The sequence below is a fragment of the Ambystoma mexicanum genome, chromosome 14 (assembly GCF_040938575.1).
Source record: "Ambystoma mexicanum isolate Mex_15411 chromosome 14, UKY_AmexF1_1, whole genome shotgun sequence".
Taxonomy (NCBI): Eukaryota; Metazoa; Chordata; class Amphibia; order Caudata; family Ambystomatidae; genus Ambystoma; species Ambystoma mexicanum.
In genome coordinates this window covers 112,048,855-112,070,013 of record NC_090940.1, presented here as the reverse complement: position 1 = coordinate 112,070,013, position 21,159 = coordinate 112,048,855, and the positions used below count along the sequence as shown (strand labels likewise).

At 48.4% G+C, this 21,159-nt stretch overlaps 1 protein-coding gene across 5 annotated transcripts in view; it reads left to right on the top strand.

Moving 5' to 3' along the window:
* The window catches only part of TTBK2 (tau tubulin kinase 2), a 1,138,589-nt gene that overhangs the window by 916,778 nt on the left and 200,652 nt on the right, over positions 1-21,159 (top strand). For all 5 annotated transcript variants that reach the window (XM_069638663.1, XM_069638662.1, XM_069638661.1 and 2 more), the window contains exon 13: positions 20,459-20,670. In XM_069638663.1, coding sequence (XP_069494764.1) covers positions 20,459-20,670 — 212 coding nt within the window. The remainder of the gene's footprint in view (positions 1-20,458; positions 20,671-21,159) is intronic.

Sequence of the window (21,159 nt, the reverse complement as noted above, 5' to 3'; positions counted from 1 at the left end):
CCAAATATCCTTAGGTCTGCAGGCCGAAGGGCGTGTGAGAACAAACTGCTCCTCAGCCTCATTCACATAGACCAGTTCTCGGAGAAACTGCTGCACAGTGGGTGGCGACGGATTTTTCCATTGAAGCAGAATACATTTTTTGGCCACTGCACATGTGACATTAAACAGTCTTCTGGTCTTTTCGGAACATTTTCCGATGTCCCCGAATAAATATTTCTGTGGAGACAGCGTCGGGGGGATTTGTGTGATCTCCTCTAGTATATTTGCCACCTCCCTCCAGAACCCAGCCACCACCGGGCAGCTCCAGTACATATGGAACGAGCCAGCGTAGTCTGCTCTGCACTTTGGGCATTGACTCGGAGCGCTTGAGACAAACTTGGCTAACTTGGCCGGGGTGTAGTGCAATCTATTGAGAATTTTAAATTGGATTACTCGTAGCCCAGCATTTAGGGAAACCTTATTGGTATGTGAACAATACCTTTCCCAAGTCTTATCATCAATAGTGATCTGAAGATCCTTCTCCCATTTATCTCTGCTAGGACCAGGCGTGGGCGAGTGTGCTTGTACCATGGCATATAGACTGGACACACCTAAGCGGCCTCCGGATGTGATCATCTGAACGCAAGGGTGTGTAGGGGGTTCATCGGGGAAAGACGCCCAGTATTTCTGAAAGGCCGATCTCATACGATAGTATTGCAGAACTCTAAGTGGGCCCCTGCCCAGAGCCCCAGTTATCTGCTGAAGGGTCACGAACTTTGCCTCGATAAACATATCACCCAAGCACATCTCGTCGTCAGGGTCCCAGGCCGACCGCAGGCAGGCGTCATATGTTGGGGGGATACCAGGGTATCTCCATAGGGAGACCTCCGGATTATACAGGCACGACAGTCCCAGCCTCTTGAATATTGCCCGCCAGGCTGCGACCGTACTACTGACTGGGTTAAAATCACATGAATCCCTGTAACGATCATCAAAAATGACAGGCTGTATGTTCGTGGGTACCGTGGTAAGTTCTTCTACATCTACATGTGGGGGGCCCCCATCCCTGGAATACCAATATTTAGAGAACTGGGCCTGGGATACATGATAATAAAGTTCAAAATCAGGGGCCGCCAGCCCACCCGCAGAGTATGGTTTAGTTATCCTGTCCCACCCTATTCTTGGAGTCTGTCCATGCCATAGGATGGCCGTGGCCATAGACCTAAGTTTGGTGAAAAATAGTCTTCCCGGCCAAATCGGTATGTTCACAAACATGTACAGTAATTTGGGGAGGATTACCATTTTAAGGACTGCTACCCTGCCATGCAATGATAACGGAAGGCGGTCCCACAATAACAGTTTAGTCTTCAAGGCCTGTAACGTGGCATCATGATTATCAGTGTATAATCTATTCTTCCCATGTGAGACAAGTATACCCAAATATCTGATGGACTCGCTGGACCACTTCAGCCCACCCAGAGAGACAGGGCAGGCTATTGCCGGTGTAAGAGGAAAGACCTCCGACTTATCCTTGTTTATGGTGTATCCAGAGTATGTAGTGAATTCTTGAATCTCTGCCAGTATGGGGGGTAGGTTATTTTCGGGCTCACGAATATATAAGAGTGTATCATCAGCGTATAGGGATATTAGCTGTGTGGCTCCCTTCAGGTTAATGCCCTTATTGGCGTGTCGAAGCCTTATCGCGATTGCCATTGGTTCTATTGTCAGGGCAAATAATATAGGCGAAAATGGGCAGCCCTGCCTAGTGCCACGTCCCAACAGAAACATATCCGAGATTGTTTGGTTTGTTAGCACCCGGGCACCGGGTTTCATGTAAAGCAACTGCACGTATCTAATAAAGTTCGGGCCCATCCCAAACGACTCCAACACTGCCAGCAAGTAGGCCCAGGAGACAGAGTCGAAGGCCTTCTCAGCATCTAATGATACGGCAACAGCGTTCCTACCTGGGTCAACCTGGGGCAGTATTCCAAAGAGCCTACGTAGGTTAAGTGCCGTAGATCTAGCGGGGATAAACCCATTCTGGTCAGGGTGGACCAATGTGGGGACCGCAGGCAAAAGCCTGCTGGCCAGTACTTTGGCGAATATTTTGGCATCTGTATTAATGAGAGACAATGGCCTGTAAGACGACATATCTTGGGGGGGACGGCGCGGTTTAGGGAGAACAGTTATTAACGCCTCTCTCATGGATGGAGGTAGTATGTTACATTGAAGGGATTCCTCCCAGACCCGCAACAACAATGGAGCAAGCTCTGCACTAAATTCTTTGTAGAACTCAGCACCGAGGCCGTCTAATCCTGGAGCTTTATTGGACGTTAAATCTTTAATCGCCTCAACAATCTCATCTGTAGTAAGAGGCTGGTCTAGTGCAAGGCGGGTCTCCTCTTGGAGTTTTGGAATCTTAAGTGCCGCAAGGTATTTTCCTATCTCGGTGGCGGATTTAGTATCTCTATTACTATATAATCGTTCATAGAACACCGCAAATTCAGCATTTATTTCGTCTTCATTCACTACAACCGTACCCCCAGGCGTCTGTATGCTGGTAATACGATTTGGGTGCCTGTCTTGTTTGAGTAAGTTGGAAAGTGACCGGCCCGCTTTATTTCCTTCGCCATATCTGCGGGCTTGGACAGGGGATGCCATGTACTGCACTTCTCTAGAGGCCAACTTACTGAATTCCTGAAGTTGTGTCTGTATGTCGGCCAATATGTTCTTGTCATGGGTGCGAGAATAAGTGTCCTCCAGTAGTTTCAGCTTGCCTTCAGCCAGGGCCAGTTCAGCCCTGACTCCCTTAAGAAGGCCAAAAGATTTAGACAATAGCGCACCCCTGACCCAGACCTTAAAGGATTCCCACACCCTGGAGTATTTATCGACTGAGCCTATGTTGATTTCAAGAAATTCAGCGATCTCAGTGTGAAGCCCCTCAACCGTCCCGGGGTCCCTCAGCAATCCCTCAGGCATCCTCCATCTCCTAGAGGGCCTAGGGATATTGTGAAAAGCGACCTCAAGTGTTATAGGGGCATGGTCAGATAGTGTACGGGCTAGTATTTCGCATGCCTTTGTACCAGCAATTAGAGAGGGGGAGACAAACCAATAATCGATTCTGGATTCGGAATCATGAACCGATGAGTAGCACGTGTAACTCCTCGTAGTCGGGTGGAGAACCCGCCAGACATCTTCAAGGAAAAGCTGAGACAGAACATCCTGTACCATAAGAGAGGCCCTGCTAGGTGCTCTCGCAATTGTGCTGGATCTATCAAGCACCGGGTCTATGGTAACATTGAAATCTCCTCCCCAGATTATGGTAGGGCTATTTACAGCAGCGATCAATTGATATACATCAGCATAAAAGGTGGGATCATCAATGTTAGGCCCATATGTGTTGACCAACAGTATCCGTTGGCCCAATATCGAGCCCCAGACAAGGACGTATCTGCCCAAAGGGTCCAGTTTATGGCCCTCAAGCCGGAGCCCAAGATTCGGGTGTATAAGAATGGCAACCCCCCTGGACTGGGATGAATAGTTGGTATAGAACCTGGACTTGCCCCAACCGGGCATGATGACCTCATTATCATTTCCCATAGTAGGGCTTTCCTGTAGCATAATGATTTGGGCACCATGTCTGACAACGTAATTTCCCACTTTTTTGGCTTTCGAGCGATTGTTCAGTCCCCTCACATTCCATGAGATAAGTTTAACCCTCAAAGCATGAACAGACCTTCACAGGAAATGTAACCTACGGGTAATAACAAGAGCGTGAGGAGAGCTATACGAAAGGATTGCGTGGGTAGTAACGGACAACCCCCAGACATAGTATCATGCATCTCAGACCGTGTCAGTGAGCTCCAGACCACTAGTATCAACAGTAACCAACATGAACTTCCCAAAAGAACCTTCACAAAGCTGTGACCCATGTAGAGGGGGGGGCCTACTCACTTTACAACATAGGGTTCGAAACAAACAGTCCCAACCTTTCCCTCCCCTAACCCCCCCGCCACCCTCACCGTCTCCCCCAACTCGACAGTGTGCAACCCCAAACTTGTGGAATACTCCCGGGGTAGTCATGTTGCCTCACATGACCGCCATCCCAGGTCTCCGCCACCACTCACAAAAGATGGCTGACTGTAATCTCAGAACAGAATGGCCCATGCCTTGGGGACCACAATAGCTCAGTGCCAAACATGAAGGTGTGCATTTCCTAGTCTGCTGGCCGAGGTCCATTGTTCAGGGCAGGTCGCTCTCCTCTTGGAGGGAGGGGTATAGAAGCTTCAATATATGATAGGGCTTCGGATGGGTTCTCAAAGAAGTGCGATCTACCAGCGTGTTGAAATCTCATTTTGGCCGGAAACATTATGGCATATGTGATCTGCCGTTCTCTGAGGAGCTTCTTGACCGGTTCATACGAGCGTCTGCTAGCCTGAACAGAGGCGGAGAAATCAGGGTAGATATGTATGCGATTATCCTCATAGAGCAGCGTGCCCGCCTCTCTGGCCAAACGAAGGATTGTGTCTCTGTCCCTGTAATTTAGTAGACGAGCAATTACAGTTCGCGGTGGTGCCCCAGGTTTGGGAGCCGGCGCTAGGGTGCGGTGTGCCCTCTCGACAAGGAAGTGTTCGGACAATGCATTGGGCCCAAATAAGGACTTAAACAGTTCTTCCATATTTTTCTCCATTTGGCCCTTGCCGAAGGATTCGGCCAAACCTACCACTCGGACATTGTTCCTCCTGGACCTAGATTCAAGATCCTCGCACTTACTCTGCAGCTTGTTCATAGTGTCTTTGATATGAGCTATGTCACGACTGTGTTGACCAACAGTATCTTCGGTAGTACTTATCCTACCTTCCGCCTCAGTGACACGCGCGCTTTCCTTATCGATTCTGGCCTTCAGGGAACCAATAGTAGCAACTATCCCATCCAGTTTGGTATTTACAGCCAGAAAGCCGTTCTGGACTAGCATGGCCAATTTATCCTCTCTGTCTAGCACCTCACACCCGCCCTGCTCACCCTCGTTCCGCTGGGTGTCAACTGGCTCAGAGTGACTGACCGCATTGGTGAATGTGTCCATAGGGCCCCTCCTCCTGCCACCAGGGGTCTTAGGGGCTCTGTTGGATCTGCCAGGTTCCCCCATGATCGTAGCAACTCTATTCGTGTATTGGATCTGAAACGGGTGCTCTGCAGGGTCGAGGCCACCACCTCCGGGAGCGGACACGAGGGGACCTCAACTGAATGCGGGATAAGGATGGATTGTATCCTCCCGTGTCAATAATGTCCAGCTCACCTCGGGACACTCGGTATGACGGCTCCCAGAGGTACCCACCAGCAGGAATCGGCCGTGTATCCAATTTAACGAAGAACTAGTAGTAGTTATATCGAGCGGGGATCCGTCACAGCACAATGAGTGGATTGCAGCCCAACCAGCAACTATACTGCGGGTCTAGAGAGGCAGGAGGACCGCAGCCCTGAATCAGAAGTTCTGGAGGCAAACCGGACGCCGCCTCACCTGTCGAGCGGAGCACTCCAGGCGTCTCAGGTGCCCGGCCCGGTTGGAAGCGGTCACTCAGCAGCACGGGCGCATCTGAAGCACGCCGCCCGAAGAAGAAGCAGGATTGCGGGTCCAGCGGTCGATCCCGCCGGAGGGGCCCCGAGGGGAGCAGGCGGCAGAGCAGGGGGCCATACGCCCGCCAGTGGGACCAGGTTTCAAGATGGAGCGGCGCCCACAGCACCACCCACAGCCCGTCCGGCTCGCGGGGCTATGCGGCAACAGGATCGCGAACCAGAAGAAGCCGCAAGGATCAGGGCGAGGGGAGGGGGTCCAAAACAGCAGCGACGGGTTAGGAATGGGCCGGGACACAGATCGACCATCCGGCGTGGCACCGGGCCTCCAAGTCCTCTCCGTCCGATGGCAGGCTCCGGCGCCAAGGAGGGGGAGCTCCGCCCAGCGCAGGCCCCAAGAAACAGCAGCCGCGGCACTCGGGTGGAATCCTCCGGAGCCGGGAGCCGGCCAGGGAGCACCGCCCGTGTCGGAGGAACTTCGTGGGGGTAGATCTCGGAAACGCAGGACTATTTCGGGCTCAAACTTCCACCGCCCGTGCAGGACCCCGGCCGCAGCAGGTCAACCAAATTGCAGCAAACCAGTCAGCCAGAATGAGGATTTATTAGTTCAGGATGTAGAGGCAGCGCGAGAGCCTCGGGTTTAAGCAGCCATTTTCGACGTGCGCAACAGCGCCCCCTGTAATCGAAAAGTTAAATAAAACTACCAGATAGGCGCTCAAAGTTGTTTTTGACTCCGGAAAAGAATTGGATGCAGAATCTTGCTCCTTCATTTTCAGTGCATTGACACGAAGTAGTAAAGGGAAATTTAGATATCTGGGAAGATCCAACTCTCAAGAATATGAACTTCAGCAAGTCTGTATGGCTCACCATTGGTATACTGGACGTGTCTGTGATGTCGTCACCACCGATAGTCTGTGCTTCACTCAATATGCTCACCTAAAAGAATTGACATGTGAAGCAACAGATTAGGAAAAGATTATGCTTATTTCGAAGGGCACTATGGCATAGTTTTCTGTGTTCATAAATAATTTTCTACGATGCTCCTTAAACCAGGGAGAGATGTCTAGCAAAATGGGGTATAGTTATAAAGCAATACAATCTGGTAAATATGCAAAGTTTAGTAAGAAACATTTACACCGAAAGCACCAATCCGTTCATGTAGTTGCCTGTTCAGTACCCCAAGGCCTACAGCTAATTCATGAACCGTGACTCACCTGAGGCAGCGTGTGCATGAATAGAGTTGGAATTGCATTTGGAAGCAATTGACGAGACGTTCTGAGTCGATGCTTCTTCGTGTACTGCGATTGGTCGTACATATCTGTGGTAAAGTGCAGGCTGCAAATGCGGAATCGATCGCCCAAATCTCCCAAGACATCCTGGGCTCTACTTTCAAGCTCGCCCGGCGCAAATACACAATATCTGACCCATTCTCTTATTAGATCTATATTCCTTGGGAATGTATGTGCCCTTAGGTTTGATATGGGTCTTAGAACGGCAACCGTAAACCGTACAAGCAGGCAGTGTTGAAAAATCTGTAAAAAGAAAATAAAAAGAAAAAAAAAGTACATAGTTACATTATTTCACATGAATGCATGAGAAAGATGGAATTATATCATACATTTTTCCATGCAATGTTTGTTTTGGTCACAGAAATAAAACCTGTGTATCCTAGTAGACTATACACTAGGATAACTTTTATACAGAATTGATTGATGTGACGCAAATCGTCACGTTACTCGTCTGTTGAATGTACTTTCATGCATCAAAAGGAAACATGCTTATAGACACTGTCCGCGAAGGATGCAATTCTATCCCAATTGACACTGATGACAATTGCTATATATCGAGAACAGAAGAAATTAAACAGAAGTCAATGGTAATGGCAATGAGATGAATGAACATTACATTACTGCAAACATTCGTTCGAAATAGATAGCAAGTTAGAGATCAAGACGAGATGATTAGGTGACCTGCCCTTACCTTGACCAACAAACCGTTAGATTCAGCAAGCAGGGTAGTTAGTAGCAGGAGAACAGGTAGCACGATCACGAGTTGACTTCCAGTGCTCACAGATGTTCTCATGATAAATATCAAGGGGTTTATAAAGAATTAGAAAAGTGGGTGTGTATGTGAATGAGTGACGTGTTTATGGCGTGGTCTTAAGTGGATAGCAGGGGCGCGGCCTGCTTCAAGGGAGCCTCCCTGGAGACACTGGGTCTGGCTAGGCCATGTGTGCAATGTCCGCTGTGCAGAAGATACCTTTGAAGTGTACATGGTGTTTGGCACCTTGGCCGTTCCCATCCTGCAAGCGCCCTTGGCAGCGCACATCCACAGGTGTGAACTGCTGTTGATAATGGGGGGGGGAGATGGATGGGCATGAGGCGTGCAGACAAGGCCCGGAGCACTGCTCAAGGGAGACTGGGTTTGGGGAGGCCATGTGAACAATGCCCCCTGCACGGGAGATACCTTTGTAGTGTACATGGTGTTTGGCACCTCAGCTGTTCCCAGTCAGCCCTGCCAGGACAAGTGAGCGTGTGCTTGATTCACTGAAAAATTGAAACAACTATTCATAAAAGTTCAGTTGTATTTTTCTTTGTTGCTGATGTTGATGGCACAAATGTACTACACATTATATACTTTGGGTTGCAGCACAGTGTGTGAAAATCCCCTGTACTGACCGCTGTCACTGGGGAATGTGGCTCTAATGGCACCAACGACACAGTCGGGTTTTACTCGAAGGCGGTATCCAAGCCTCCCATTGAGCCACCATGTAAACGCATGATAGGCCACCAGCCTGTACCACCTGTGGAAGAGAAACATACAAACTGCATTTAAATGAACATAAGTGTATCAAACCTTAGTTGAAAATGCAATCTTGTACCCTATGGCATAGTTGCCAGTACAAATGTTACTTCATGGATCAATCAACTTGGGCTTTAAAGTGTAGACACATTACAAAAATGAATAGCTATGCATTCCGTAACGTTTGGGGCCAGAGAAATATTGTTTCTTGGTTGTACGTGAAAGACAGAAAAGATGACCAGTATGATTCCCCCAAATTGCGAGTGATGTAAAGAATTGCAAGACTACATTAATTTGGCGGTGATAGATCGAAGTTATGACAATATTTGAGACAAACAAGAAATGTTAGTGGCCTCAGTGGTCAAAGTGACATCAAATCTAGAGTACACTTACTCGTTACTTGGATTGTGAGGGTCAACTGTTGCGCGAAGTTCGTTCACAAGCACAATCATAATCCTCAACACGGACCGTGTGAGGCAGGCTGCCCTGAAGTCATGCAGCTCCGTAACGCATCGTGGCCGTGTCTCGTCTTCCGATATGTAGGCCAAGCATCCAGAGTTTTCCCGGCAGCAGCAGTTCTCCTCCTCGGTTGGCATGACCTTGCACCGATTGCAGGTACACCAGATGGAAGCGACTTCCATGCGACTAGGCTCAGGCTCTTGATCCGGTGATTCGTCCTCCCAACTGTCGTCCGAAGCCCCATCGTTTCCATATCTTTCTCTTTCGACTAATTCCGCCTCAGTATACTCTGGCTCATACGGGTAGGGCTGTATTGTTGCCATTGTGACAAAATTAAAATAGATAGTAATGATAGTACTAGTATCTGTTCGCACGGGCAACGAGTAACAAACAGCTGAACAGAGCAGAAACGAGCCACAGGATACACAAAAAAAGACAGTAAAACGATTGTAAAAGCAACTCTGATGTCTGATGAGAAGCGGTCTGTTTATACTTATTGAGGAAAGGGGCGTCCTGCCATTTCCATGGAGACATGTCATTAGCTGGAGCGCAGAGAACGTTGACACGAGGCGTGCATTGGCGTTGTGAAATGGGCCGTATGTGTTTAGTGATGTCGGCTTCAGGGGCAGGGGATATGATTTAGTGCCGCCAGGGCAGTTCACCTTAGGGCGATGCGGCAATGGATAAGATTAGCACAAGATGGCCGCGCCCTGCTGCCTGATTTTGCATGTTTAAAAGTGAGGAAAACTATGGTAAGATGCATAGGAAATGTTTGTACGATTGATCAACGTATGCTTAAAAACACATGCCCGAATGCTCGGGACAATAATATTTTTGAGCACACTATTCCTTTAAGGGTGTAGATGAGAGGGTGCAAAATAATGTATCTTACATTTTAAAAGTTGTTTTGCCACTCTTCTCCACCACTTTATTTCAAACATAGTACATTTTCATTTGAAAATGGAGCGTGGTACCAGCTAACAAACCCGTCCCAAAATGTTTTTTTTCGTTAGAAGAATCTGCCTTTTCAGTGCAAGTTGTTTATAGTTTACATAGAATTATACACTTTTAAAACATATCAAGACATTAGATACTTAAAACAAGTTTTTATTAAATTTCATACATATTCATTCTACTAACATTGTATATATTCCTTTTTTTTCATCTTAACTTTCACGTATTTCGTCGAAATACCATTGCAGTCTTCAAAAGAATATTATATGCAACTAAAATCAACTAAAAGGCCATCCAAATCAGCACAACATAAAAACAATTATACTGTGTCAATCTTAGTGTTTTGCTTTAAACTCATATTGTAGTTTGACAAGGCATCTTCAATATTATATAGTAACCTAGACAATGCCAAAACAAGCATCATACTGGTCCCACACATGCACCGTTCCCAAAAAAAAGTTTGTGTAATCTCAGTTTCATCTGGACAAAATTCTCCCAAAGTTGTCCGACTAACTTCCTCAAAGTAAGGGCAATATAGCATTAAGTGCTTTGTTTCTATCTGTGTTTTACATAGACAGAAGTGACAACTTAAATCTCCTTCCAGAAATTTAACCAGATCCCACCTTTGCATATGTTCCAACATGGAAAACTGGTTGAGCTTAAATCTCAGATATATATTTCTGACTTTACTACACGGACACTGGATGATATATGTAGGACGAGATCCCCTCTTCCTAGGTTTAGATGCATATTCTGAATAAAATGAATATTCTTTCATGGAATCTATTAAGTATTGGATTATCGCTTGGAAGAGGGGGAAAAGAAAAAAACCTTCCTGCTTGTTACGCTAACCTGGTTACACAAAGATGTGGAAAATGTTAGGAAACACAAGCTTAATCCCAACAAGCAAATAATTTCTAAACCAACCTCCCAAAAGAGATCATCCTAAAATGTTCTCATGATAAATAAAACCTCTGCTACCAGTGGGTTTCTAAATGTGTACACATGTTTAGTAAACTGTGCAGAAGATGCCAGACCACACCTCAGTCTAGAACACTCTTATGAATGTACACGGCCGGAGAGTGGCATGTTTTAATTATTACATAATAAAAGGTGTGCCATCCCTGAGGAGCACTGTGCCTCATCTTTCTCTCGGGACAAAGAGCAAAAAAAGCGGGAAGCACCTACTAGCTTGATTGGCTGAAACAGCAGAGGCAAACACGGATTCTTAACAGTTTTGTTAATCCTGTAATAAATTGGTAACATGATTATAAATACCTTCTGTATTTGGAATCTAAGGAGTTTATAATTTTCCATACGCAAACTGTAAAGCTGGACTCCAGTGGATAAACCAGAGCCTTCTATGAAAATGAATGTTCTGTTTGAAAATATGTTCTGATGGTCTCTAGTAATGGGAAGAGTGGTTCCCCTTTAACGTGTTTGTTTACTTGAGGAAAAGAGCACAAAAGGAAGGTGTGGTAGCATTTTCATTTGAAAATGTACTCCTACGTCCCGTCCCGTCCCCTTTCCTCCATACTGTATGGGCATTCCTCACTAGGGTCGGGAGACGGAACCGTTTTCACCAGAAATCCTCTCCCCCTTTAAATTGAGGTATGCGGGTGTGGCCCTGGGAGCATGCGCTCCCCTGACTCCGCCCACCGGCGCCACTCCCCAGTCCTCTTTCCGCGTCAACGTGAATGGACCGCTTTCACCAGCGCTCCTGGGTTGGGCCTCCAGCTTAGTAATTCCATGCGCTCTTCCCCAGAGAAGTGTTTTTTTGTCTTTGTCATGTCTTTATTCAGATACCTCTGTTCTCTGGCGCCATGCTGCGGCACATGTTGACGTCAGCAGGCTTCAGCAAATGTCCAGCCTGCGAGGGGCTATTTCTTATGTCCGACTCCCACGCTCTCTGCCTCCGCTGCCTTGGCACCGACCACAGCTGGGAAGGCTGCTCTGCATGCCACACGCTTACACCATGTGCTCTGAAGAACAGGCTAGGTCGGTGGAGGGAGCTCTTCGGAAGTTCACCTCCGCAGGACTTGAAGGAATTCCTCAAGCATAAGTCCAGGCCCAAGGTAGGGGCACTTTTTTCATCCGCACCCCGCAAAGGTGACTCCTTTCCCAGGAAGCGCACCAGCGCGAGTAACCATTCAGGTTCTAGGACCAGGGCGGGTACTGAGGCTGCTACAGCTACCGGCCACCTGGCCTTGGGGTCCCAAGATCCTACCGGTGACATCACTGTGGGACCTCAAGGTTCTATTAATGGGTCTACGCCCGAGGGGCTATGCCCTAGTACCAGACCAATGTCAGAGGGGGCGCCTGTACGCAGCACTACCGGCAACACAGCCAAGGACAATCAGCCTACCAGGACTCGTCATGAGGTGCAGGGTAGGCCTCAACCTCCACCTCGAAGAGTCTTGGAAGATGCCAGGCCCAGCGCGGCAAGCACCACGACACAGGCATGTGGCGTGCAGCCTGACAAGATGGCTGCCGCCCAGAGAAAATGGTGGCTCTCCTGACACCATCCCCCCTTTGGGGGAATGGGTTTCCAGGTGCGACTGGTCTTCACGGGGCACGTGGCCTAGGGCATATCCATCATTGCCACGGGGCAGATACACCATGCAGACAGTAAGGCAGAGTGTGTCCAGGCCTCAGTCCATGCCTGTGCCTTCAAGCACTCCACTGGCCTGTGAAGACAGGTTATTGAAGTTTCTGACCCTCATGAGGTCTCCACAGATGGGCATCATCCTCAAGGATGTGATCATGGACATGCTCGCTGCAGTCCTGCCGTCGGCACCCATGGCTATGCAGCCCATGGTTCCAGCGGCCCCGCCCACGGTGCATCCCCAGCTGCCCTGGCCAGCTCCCAACCCTCCAACGGTTTTGGCAGCTCCACAGCCGTCGGCCCCTGTCAGTACGCCACAGCTACCGGCGCCCAGCACTCCTCCTGCTGCACCTGACCAGCAGGACACCTTGGTGGACACGGACGACGAGGAGGATCCGGATACATTGTCGTCAACCAAGGCATTCCTGAGGGGCTCGCTGGATTGGCCGAATACTTGGGTCTTCCACAGCCTGTGGTGGAACAACCAGAGTCAGGGGATTTAGCAGAGGTCCTCACTCTACCTCCCTCGGCTAGAACAGGGATTACGATGCAAAAGGACATTGTGGCACTGGGCAAAAAGGGATGGCTTATACCCTATTTGGCACAGCCTACCAACTAGCGCCTCAATGCCAAGTTTAGGTAACTGGAGGGGGGACCCCCTCTTGCTGTCGCCACACCCTCAGCCACACGCCTCATTGATCGCCGCAGCTTCGCTTGAAGTACTAAGCCACAATCGTCTTCAGCTACACCAGCCTCTGCGCTCCTGTGTAAGGAGAAGGTCCTGGAAGCATATAGGAATAAAATGTATTCCAACGCTTCCCTTAATTTCCGTCAGTCTAATGCTGATATTATGCCCGCCGCTGTCAACCAGAGGCTTTGGCGTGAAATCGCAGACTTCCTTCCGGAACTTCCAGCACAGAGCCAGGCTAGCTTCAAGGCGGGGCTGTCGGATGCTAAAGGTGTAGCGCAAGACATTTGGAGTCCACGGTGGCACACATTGACACTTCAGCCCGTGCCGTTTGCATCGCTACGGACATGAGAAGGATCGCCTGGCTACGGGCCACCAAGTTCAACCCAGATGTCCAGGAACGCATACTGGACCTTCCTCTTTTGAGGGTGGTGACCTGTTCCATTCCACCACGGATGAGAAACTGGATAAGAACAGTTCAAAGACTGCCAAATTCTTATCCATCCTCACTAAGGCCACTCTTAAAGCGTACAGCCAGACGCACCAGCGGTCAGACAAGGGTCGGTCCTTCAGTGGTTTCTGGGGTTTTCAGGAACATCTGTCCAGGCAACCCGACAGGTCTCCGAGACAGCACCGGCTCAAGCACAAGGTTTTTTTTCAGTCCCACTCCACAGCCTCGGAGGGAAAAAAGGCATGACACGCCCATCCACGTGTCTCCGGTGGGGGGCAGGCTTGCCCTCAACTATCAATGCTGGCACACAAGGTTCACAGACCCCTGCATCCTGTGTCCACGGGCTAACACCGACCTATCCCTCCTTCCACTCTCGCCTCCCTTCCGCTCCCACAGATTGGGACACAAACTCTGTTGGCGGATATGTGCTCGCTCGTAGAGAGTCAGGCAGTGGAAGAAGTCCCAGCCTCCCATCCGGGTCTGGGCTTCTATTCACAGATTTTCGCCATACACAAGAAAAACCGGGCGGGCCTGAAAGTTGTTTTGGACCATTACACCTTGAGCCTTTCCCTTCCTCTTCAAAAGTTCAAGATGGTTACCCCAGCGCTTATAGCGGAGACACTGTGCATGGTAGACTGGATGTGGACCTACACATCCCGATCTGGCAGCCCTATCGGTCCTTTCTAATGTTCAGGGTCATGGGCTTTCATTTCCAATACAAGGTTCTACACTTTGGACTCAATTCAGCCCCCACGGTCTTTACAAGACTGATGATCGTGCTGGCAGCCCTTCTCAGGGCCCAAGGTCTATCCATACTTAGATGACTGGCTCATCAGGGCAGGGTCTCCGGAGGCAGTCCACCACACCTCTGCCGCCCTCATGAATACTCTATACGTGTTGGGATTTTCCAGCAATCTCAAGAAGACACAGCTGGAGCCTATGCAGACTCTAACGTTCCTGGGCCTCATCTGGGATACGAGCTTCGAGAGAGTTTTTCCCTCGGAGGACAAGATCACAGACATCAAGAGGGCCACTGGGCATTTCCTCAGCAGAGCAGTGACCTCGGCTTGGTGGTACCAAACCTCCTGGGCATTATAGCGGCATGTCTCCTGGCAGTGCAATACACAAGGCTCAAAATGAGGCGATTACAGCTGCACTTCGCAGCCTCCTGGAATCAGGAGAAGGGTTCCCAGACTGAGCTGGTCAGCATCCCACTTCATCTCCACCAGGACCTGGTCTGGTGCAGCACAGACTACAACCTGCGTATAGGCAGGCCCTTCCGGCAACCAGCACCGCAGGTTACCATCACCACGGACTCCTCCCTAGAGGGCTGGGGAGCTACCTTGGACAGCCACAGTTTCGATGGGGTTTGGTCCCTTCGGGAGTAGGAGGCCCACATCAACTGGCTTGAGTGTTAGGGAGAATTCTGTGTTTAGGCTGAATTTCCTAACCTAGTGAGTCCCCCAGCAGCTTTGCTGGATTTTTGGGGTTTATTTTTTTCTCCTGCCAAGAGTGAGACTCTTTTACCCTCACTCTTGGGCATGATTTGAGTGTGTTTCTTTGAATCTAGATGTGTTTAATGGGCTATGGGGTCTTTTACTCCATAGGGCTTCATGTGTTTTTGTGATGTGTGTTACACAGCACCCTCAGTGCAGTGACACGGGTGTCATAGTGACCCCCCAGTATAGACTCCATACCCTGGGACTGACTACTGTCTCCCAGGACATGTAAAGTCACCATTGACTTTACTAGTCTTAAATTCTGAACAGAACCAGTACAAACCATCATATTGTGGACGTACTGGCTGGGGCAATTCAATTGCCCCGGGGTCTGTTAGTCGAGGGGGCACGTCTCCGTCCCCCCTGATCGAGTTTTGGCTGGTGGCAGTGGATACTACTTTTTATATTCAACCGCGAATATTTTCCTATGGGATTTCCCATTGTTTTAGGCTACTATCTTTATTTAATTATTTACGGTAGCCTCGAACATACCGCCGGTTTATTTAATTAATATTAATTCTCTGGTTGGTATTTTTTGCCAAAACTTGATTCTAAAATGGCGTTTGTGTTCTCTTCTGTGACTCCAACCTAAGTCGAGCCCTTTGTTCCACTTTTTGGCTGGCTTCTCCACAGAAGCCCTCCAAAGTGGTGCCACTCTGTCTGGGGTACTTAGGAGGGGTGGAGGGAAATTTAGGCAACTCAAGTCGCGCTCCATCCTGATTGGGCCAAGTGGTGAGCCGGCCGGCTCACCACTTAGCATGTTTGAGTGACAGCTAGGCTGAGTGAATGGGGGTTTGCTGCATAAAAGCAGGGCTTTGGGGACTGGAACTTCAGAAGTCGCCACAGGACCTAAGAATCTGACGAGGGAGAAGCTGAGCCGACCTGCCACGACACCACCACCGGTGGAGCTCTGCTGGACTGCCTCACCACTTTTCCCAACGACAGAGGAGATCTCCCGCAGGAGAGTCTTCTTCCTTTGACTGGTGGGGATAACCAGTTTCACCGTCTTTTCGCCTTCCCGACGTACCTCGTGGCCGCCTTGCCTGTGCCAAGCACCCCGGCAACCGGGATACCATGTTTTACCACGACCGCGAAACAAAGGTACCACCTTTTACCTGGAAAACTCCCCGGCTGGTTTCTTCCCTGGTAGTGCAACGACCTTCATCTTTCCTCCAAGTCGAGATCTTCTCTTCCCCTGGACGACGACGCAACTTGCACCCACTACCAGGAACAACTGCCACTGCTGGAGGATCCTTCCCACTTAAGGTACCGTGTCCCGCCTGGCTTCCCTTGCAACCGACGGTACGGGGTAGATTTAGCCCCCGGCTTTCGTACCTGGGTTAGCCTGGGACACCCTGGCTAAACTTTCTTAAGCCTCTCTAAACTCTCTGCAAGACTTTCTAAGCCTAGTGTAACTGTGTGATCTTGGGCGCATTTGTGCTCTGCTCTCTCTAAGAGGGGGCCCAGCCTTTGGACTTTGGCCCACCAGTGACTTTTTGCTCTTCTGTCTTGCTAACATTGTTCCTGAATCTTAGAGTGGTGTACCTTTCCATATTCTGTCTTTTTCCCCTCCCTTTCTCACAAACTTATCAGAGTGCAATCTAGTTAAGCGCTCACCTCTGTATGAAAATAAGTGGTGTCTTACTGTGATTTATCTGATAGGAAACAAAGGGGTGTGTATATTACAATAGTAACTGTGTTTAGAATATTTTACAATAAGAGTGCTGGAGTGTTTCAAACTGTGTTTTTAAATAAATAATGATATACTTTGATACCAAAGCTCTGGTCAGTGTTTGCTTGTATTGTTGTATCCGAGTGCCTATTGTGTATACTTTGCATACTGCCTAACTCTTCTTGAGCGAAGTCTGACTGCTCAGCCACAGCTACCGGGTAAATCTGGGTGGTACAGACTGCTACCAAGTGGGTTTACTGCCAACACCTGTAGTCTTAAATCTTTTGCAGTGGTCCCTAAGGGAACTGCACAGGTTTCTGCCTAACATTGAGTTGGTGGACATCTGGCTCGCTCTCAAAGCCTTCCTCCCGATCAGTGGCAAGGCGATCCTCATTCAAATTGACTGCTCCACAAGCATGTATTACATCAACAAGCAGGGTGGCACCAGGTCTCTTCCACTCTGCACTCTAGCAGTCAACATCTGGGAGTGGGTTCTGGTAAACAATATACACTTGGCAGCAATCTACCTCCCGGGGAAGTCCAACCTGGATGTGGACAGGCTCAGCAGGCTGGGTGCCGACAACTACGAATGGCAGTTGAACAATCCGGTCCTTCAGGGGATCTTCGACAGATGGGGTCATCCTCAGGTGGATCTCTTTGCAACCTGGTCCAACAGGGGGTGTCCCCAGTTTGCGTCCTGGCAGGGACAGGGCTGGGGCTCTCTGGGCGATGCAGATACAGTGGAACAATATGAACGCATATGCTTTCCCTCCCACTTCCCTTGTACACAGGGTCATCTGCAAGATAAGGGAGTCGCGGCACCTTCGCATCATTCTGATAGCTCGTGGTGGCCGGTAAGGCCAGGGTTCTCGTAACTGCTCAGCCTTTTGGATCAGCCCCCGATTCACCTTCCGCTGGGTCCAGTTCACCTACTATCTCAGCAGGGAGGCAAGGTCATCCACCCCGCCCCCGAGAGTTTAGCCCTCGCAGCCTGGTTCCTGAACAGGTCACACTAAACCATCTGCATCTGTCACAGGCTAACCTAGAAATCATACAGGGCACTAGGGGCGATGCTACTAGGAGCCAATATAAAAGCAAGTGGACTAGGTTTTGTCACCCGGAATCAAAGGAGGTTGATTCGCTAACCTGCACATTGGATGATGTTCTTTGATTTCTCACCTCGCACATTCGGGGCTGCAGCTAGGCACATGCAGCACCTATCTGGTGGCCATCGGGGCCTACGGGAACTCTGAGGAGGAGGTCTTCTCAGCCTCCAACCCGGTGGTTAAAAGATATCTGTTGGCCTCACCAGGCTCTACCCACCTATCAAGAAGCCACACCCTGTGTGGGAAATCGACGTTGTCTTGGGCGCCTTGGCCCATAAACAATTTGAGGCAATGGTGTCCATGGACATCAGGCTAGTCACCATTAAGACAGCCCTCTTGGTGGGTCTTACGTCTACACACAGGGTAAGTGAAATTCAAGCACTGGTGGCATCAAAGCCTTACACTACTTTTCATAAGGACAAGGTGGTGCTTGGAACTCGCACCGCGTTCCTACCTAAGGTAGTCTCCTCGTTTCACCTCAATGAGGAGATTGTGCTACTTACTTTCTTCGTTGACCCTAAGGACAAAGCTCAGGGGGATACTGCACTGTCTAGATGTTGGACGTGCTCTAAAATTCTTCCGAGACAGAACCAAGAGTTTCCGCAAATCAGAGGTTCTCTTTGTCACCTTCGGTGGGTCAAAGCGGGCTATCAGGATTCCAAGGCCTCTATAGCAAGATGGATGGTTGCGGCCATCAAGGAGGCCTAAGAGGGGCAGCACAAACCACTCCCAGCAAATATGTATGTCCACAGTATCAGCGCCAAGGCCATGGCTGTGGCCTTCCTGAGGTACTTTCCGTGGCTGGTCGTCAGCAAAGCGGCTACATGGGCTACGCCGTGGCCTGCTGCAAACACTACTGCTTGGATGCCAGTTCCAGGTCTAATGCGGCATTTGTGCAGGCATTATTAAGGAACATGTTTTCTTAGGAGGGTCACCTCTCCACCCTGGAGCTACATTCAGTTTTAATCACCCATACCGTATGAAGGAAAGGGAACGGGATGTAGGAGTAGTTATAAGTTACTCACTGTGTTGACTAACATACTCGCAGTGCATAGTCCGCTTTTCTCCATACGTACCACCATCCTTCCGCTTAATAAAACTGGTGTCATTAGGCAATGGTAATATCGTCGATGCGTCAAAGGGGACTGAGGAGTGGCGCCGGTGGGCAGAGTCTGGTGAAAAAGGTTGTCTCCTGTCCCTAGCGAGGGACGCCCATATAGCATGGAGGAAAAAGGGGACTATGGACTAGGAGTAAGTTAGTCACTACGGTGAGTACATTATAATTTATTCAACCTTCTGGTTGTGGTTTTCTACTTCTGTAAAAGGTATAATCTGGTATCGCAGGAGATGGGAAGATGGGATAGGAGGTGGAGGATGTTCTTGTGTGTCTACTGGTATTGGAATGCTTCTGAGGACGTGGCCTTTAATTTTCTAAGAGAAACTGTTCTTGAGCCACTGTGGTTTTTGGGCATACGTCTCTGGCTGAATCCACATAACGAAGAGAAGATAATAGTAAAGAAGACCACAGCACGGTCAAACACATGTTCTGTGTTTCCTATCTTTGTGAAGACGTATTGTGGTCCTCACTAGTAGGTTGTTAATCAACTTAGGTCCTCACAAGTATAGTAAAGTAACAAACAAATTCACACTTTGGATCCTCACTAATAAAGCATGTCCTCACGGTGCAGGGTTGGAATGGCCCAAGGGTATGCATTTGTGTGTTGGTGTAGCATGGTGTGCTTATTTCCGTGGCTCTTCATAAGGCTGAAAGATTTCCATGCTGAAAATGTACATAACACACTTGATATGGAAGAGCATTTGACATGTTATTATTCTTTTGTTGAAGCAATGAGACTTCTTGTTGCATTTGAATCTGGATTCTAAAAGTTTTTTCACTCTAGCCCATTACCTTGATACCTGCAGGTTTGACTTTGCAAAAAATCCTATATGAACTGTCCAATCTAGCAATCAGATCAAGGATGCAATAGTGGACTTATTGGGACATTGTTACAAGTCCCTTAACCTCTTCCTGGGACATATTGTTTAAGAGCTATTCTGCAGATTGCAGCCCATCTTGCCGGGTGTTCATTGTAGCCCATCCTTACCTATTGAACTGTTTTGTACCTGATCCCTCTCTGGTTAGTTGCTGCCTCTAATGCTATGTAGAAGGTGGGAATTATTTGGGAGAGCTTGATGAGTTCAGAACCTGCATAGTAAGTATTGTTGCTGCCCTGCTGTGAATGAAAGAGTAAACTTGCAATACGTAGTGCTCCATAAGTGTCACCAGGCTCAGGGTTCTGGTACAGCCCTCGGAAATGGGGACATAAAAATGATACGTGTTCAGATATTTACTAAAAGAATTTCTTCAGAGTGTCTGAAGGGCGTTTCTACCACTTTCCCCTGCCTAGCATGGTGTGGTCACCTTGTTTGTTTAACTGTGTGCACACGAATGAAAGATGCCTAGAAACGTACTGCAGGGCCATATTCCGGATAACTTTCGGATTGAAGACTTTGAAAACGGCTCCTGGAGAGTTCTTATTTGATTTAATTACAATGGTATGGATCAATGAAAGGTTCTAATCATGAGGGACCCTAATGTTAGCAGTTTGAACTTGTTAATTATTATGAGTCGATTGTGATTACATTTCATTTTTTGTTTTTTGAACCCTCAGGCTGCGACAGAGGAGGAGAATAGCCATGGCCCAGCAAACGGCATACCTAATGTGCCAAGTCTTGGCTCTCCTGTTCGTGTGCGCTCAGAGGCCATACAACCTGACCGGGATGTTCCACTGCTTCGGAAGTTGCGCTCAATTCACAGTTTTGAGCTAGAGAAACGTCTGACACTTGAATCAAAGCCAGATACTGACAAGTTTTTGGAGACCTGGTACGACGTTCATATGTGGACACTTCTCATAAATATTTTCGATTACTGTTTTGTATGTCATTTTATTAGCATACATTTATGTTGACCTATGAGTGACTAAGGAGCAAAACCTAGCCTTTTTCACTTGAAAGTATTGACTTGCATATAAATGCACCATTGTAGCCCATTCAAATGAATTGGTTGCAGTTACAATGTAGTGGACCAAATACACTATAAGTGGCAAGTAGATTTTAAAGAGGCTGTGCATTTTTATTTCATTTTCTTAATGAAAGCATTTCTGTAAAGGGTGTGATTTGTGAATACTTTGCTGGTCTGCCTTGAAAAGACCTAGTGACTTAATAGTACCCCATGGTCCATTGTTAAGATACCACTGGTTCTTACAATATCCCTTACTTTTTTTTAGACTTTCAAACTGTTCTAATCACATTTTGCTTAATTTGTTTTACCTTTTTTACAGCACAAAATATACATCATGGTTTGAGGCTAGGT